The sequence below is a fragment of the Mizuhopecten yessoensis genome, unplaced genomic scaffold (genome assembly GCF_002113885.1).
Source record: "Mizuhopecten yessoensis strain PY_sf001 unplaced genomic scaffold, ASM211388v2 hete_36137542, whole genome shotgun sequence".
In the NCBI taxonomy this organism is placed as follows: domain Eukaryota; kingdom Metazoa; phylum Mollusca; class Bivalvia; order Pectinida; family Pectinidae; genus Mizuhopecten; species Mizuhopecten yessoensis.
Genome location: NW_018484598.1, coordinates 1 through 3,419, shown reverse-complemented (window position 1 = coordinate 3,419; position 3,419 = coordinate 1). Strand labels below are relative to the sequence as shown.

The 3,419-nt window shown below is 36.7% G+C and overlaps 1 protein-coding gene across 1 annotated transcript; it reads left to right on the top strand.

The window, feature by feature from the left end:
- Positions 1-1,881: 1,881 nt before the first annotated feature.
- Positions 1,882-3,267, top strand: LOC110444522 (GTPase-activating protein and VPS9 domain-containing protein 1-like; the record flags this gene model as incomplete). The annotated part of the gene is made up of 1 exon (XM_021488892.1): positions 1,882-3,267. A coding segment is annotated over exon 1 (1,104 nt), but the record flags the coding sequence as incomplete, so codon positions are not given.
- Between the last annotated feature and the right edge of the window lie 152 nt (positions 3,268-3,419).

Sequence of the window (3,419 nt, the reverse complement as noted above, 5' to 3'; positions counted from 1 at the left end):
GTGGATCATGTGAGAGAGTACAGACTTGTAACTAATGTGGATCATATGAGAGAACACAGAATCGTGATTTATATTGAGACAACAGATCTAGATTTGTTTCTGGTTCATTGAATTTTTAATATTGCAATACCAGATGTTATAGCATTGGCTAATTTCCACTGTTTGGAATGTAGGTCAGGTGCAAAGGTCTGGTTCCAGCTCACAGTTAAACAAGCAGTACTTCCTGGCAGCTGCCTGTAAATTATTAGCATTTTTGTGTACAGGTCAGCAACTCAAATGTAGATTTTTGTAAGTCAGTTTCGTAGGTGTTTATAACTTGATGGTTTATGAAACTCAATAGGGTCTGATTGACCTAAGCGGACATAACCTGCTGATCCTAAGTACTTTCAACCCATATCATCACTTTTACACCTATTAGTCATATCACTGATGCACAGAGATAACATGGGGAAATTTCAGTCTAAGTAAAATGACTGTGATCAGTCTTAGCATATTAAATTTACAAGTTACATATTATAACTAATTATAGCCTCCTGAATTTTTTACTTACAATTAATGTACATTTAGTGATTGATAATTATTCTTGAGAATAAGTTCACTCTATCGGATAGAAATCATAAGCATTGTTTGTTGGGCATCCTTTATAGTGTGTAATTGGTTGGTATATAATATGCTAATATAGATTATTTGGAAGAATCTGAAACAGATTATGTATTGATTAATAATCAATTTGGTTATAAATTTTCATATATAATCCATTTTATTCATCAGTATTTTCATAGTATTCTGACAATAACGGGAAAAGCAGTATTTTATTTTTATGCCATCAATTTATGATATTTAAAATAAAAAAAAAACCAATCTAAAATAATCAGTTTAAGATTTCAATCTATCATTGGAACAACTGTGTACATGTTATATTGTGAAATGTCAACCATTTTCGTTCGTTTGTTCTAGAGGTCTGAATTGAGGAGGTTGTTGATAGATTGTGTATTTTTCATGACATACTTTACTGGTGGATTTCTTTTGGCTCTGGTATGTAATGTTGGAATTGAATTCATACAGATTCATTTGGAGTTGTGTAAATTATACTTTTCTGGTGGATTTTGATGTGTCATCTGCCTTGTTTTATTGTATATATCATATATCATTAGTGACATAGGTTCAATGATGTAGGCCGTTACACACATATATATAGCACTAGTTTGTACTTACAGCGGATACATATATATAGTTTAATATGTGTTGGAAAATTGGCGACAGGAAAGGTAAAGTGATACACTCAGCACATACGCATACTCATGTCCTTTAATAGTCAGTGACACAGAGGTAACACAGAGTACACAAACACCCACACTGTACAAACTCTACTATCAAATTATTGTCATTTTCATGTTGTCATGCTTTTGGATATTAAATCACTATATATAACGTGGATTGTGAGAAGATGAAGTGTTTAAGATAAATCACGCACCATCTGTTGAGGAGAAAACTAGGTGATGTTACGCTTTAAATATTAGCACACTTGCGTACGATATTACTTGTATCAAATAATTTATAGATTTGATGGGTAATTTATGGTTATTGAATGGGGATGGGGGGAGAGTTGAATGATAACAAGTTAAACTTTTGTGACAAAATGTTCTCAATCAGTGAAGAGATGGTAATTGATATGAACATTTGATCAACCTAATGTTGTTAAAAGAATATTACAATACTGATAATTGTATTGCATATATAGGGTTGTTGTTCTTTACAGTAACTTGCACTATTGCTAACTATTGAAGATATCTATGTATGCTGCCTATCATATCAAATAGATGTAACCACCGTCTATGATACATCAAATCTCCTTGTAATTACCGTAATGTTGAACAATCACCTATATGGGCTTCCCCATATTGTTACAGAACTGGTATAGACTACCATCTGTTGTAAGAGTTCATTTATGTGTGATAGTTCAAATTGCTTCAGTTGTATAAGATTCATGATATATACAGAGTTATAAATCAATGCAGGTGTGAAAAATGAAAAAAAAAAATGAAAAAAACAGTATGTATGGCCTATAGCTACTTAATAATATGTTGATTTTACTACCTACAGGCAATACCAGTCTCCGATGCGACCTGGATGATTTAGCTGAAATCTGACCTAGGTGTTGCCATGGAATTACTGGAGTTGGCACGCCACCTGAAGCAAGAACAGCTGTTTGTAACGTCGGAGCGCTTTCAGCTGCAGAAGCTGTTTGACGAAGTGAAGCATGTTGCCGAGGGCCTGTACCACGAGTCATGGGTCACGCGGGAACAAAAGGCATGTCTCGACAGTCTTATCTTCTCACCTCAGAATATGGCACCCAAAGAGTGTTGTCGTAGGGCAAATCATCTACAGTGGACAAACTTTGTAGACAGTTACAAACATCTTAGTTATCATGATTCCAAGTATGGAGAATTTCTCGCCTTTTTGCGGGAGAATCCAAGTCTTCTGGCCCACTGTGTAGAGACAGGAGAGAAATCCAGCAATGAATACACTCTCAAAGTGGTGCCTCTGCTGGTGTCTTCCGTATGTGGGAATTGTCTCCTCCTGGAGGACGAACAGATAGCCCTCCGGATGATGACCACACTAGCAGAACTTCAGCTGGCGACTAATGATGACCCTCGACGACTACTTCGCAAAGGATCCTGTGCTTTCAGTGTTATGTATAAGCTGGTCTTAGACTCGTTGTTTTCAGCGAAACTGTTTCTTACGGCTGCTCTCCATGATCCAGTTATGCGTTTGTTGATGGAGGATGAATGGTTTTATGATATTGATCCTCAAAAAGCTCTTGTGCGGTTTCCTCCACAGGAACGTATGAAGAGATTTGGTGAACCAGGTACTGACGATTATACAAAGAAGTTTCAAGAATACAGAACGTTCATTGTGGACAAACTAGTAGTACTTGCAAATAGATTTATTAATTCACTCAAGAACAACATCCATTGTTTTCCAGCGGGAATGGGATGGCTAGTATCACAAATTTACCACATACTGACCAAGGCAGGTAAGCTATCGGGAGAAAAGGTACAGGCAATATGTGCTGACCTTGTTTTCTCCTTGTTCCTCTGTCCTGCTATTTGTGATCCTGACCCTCATGGTATCACGTCCGACATACACATCAGCCACATCGCAAGACACAACCTGATGCAGATTGCACAGATTATACAGGTTCTGGCCGTGTCACAGTGGGAGGAGGGCTCCAGAGTCACAGACCTGTACGAGAGGTTTGAAAAGGTAATGCTTGTTACATTGCACATGTACAATGTCCCGTATCAGTATGACAGGTCTATAAAGTGACACTAATTATTACCTGTAGTATGAAATGCGATGAAAGGACATGGTAACAACATAAAATGTATTACAGATTTTGTCTTTAAAACATTATT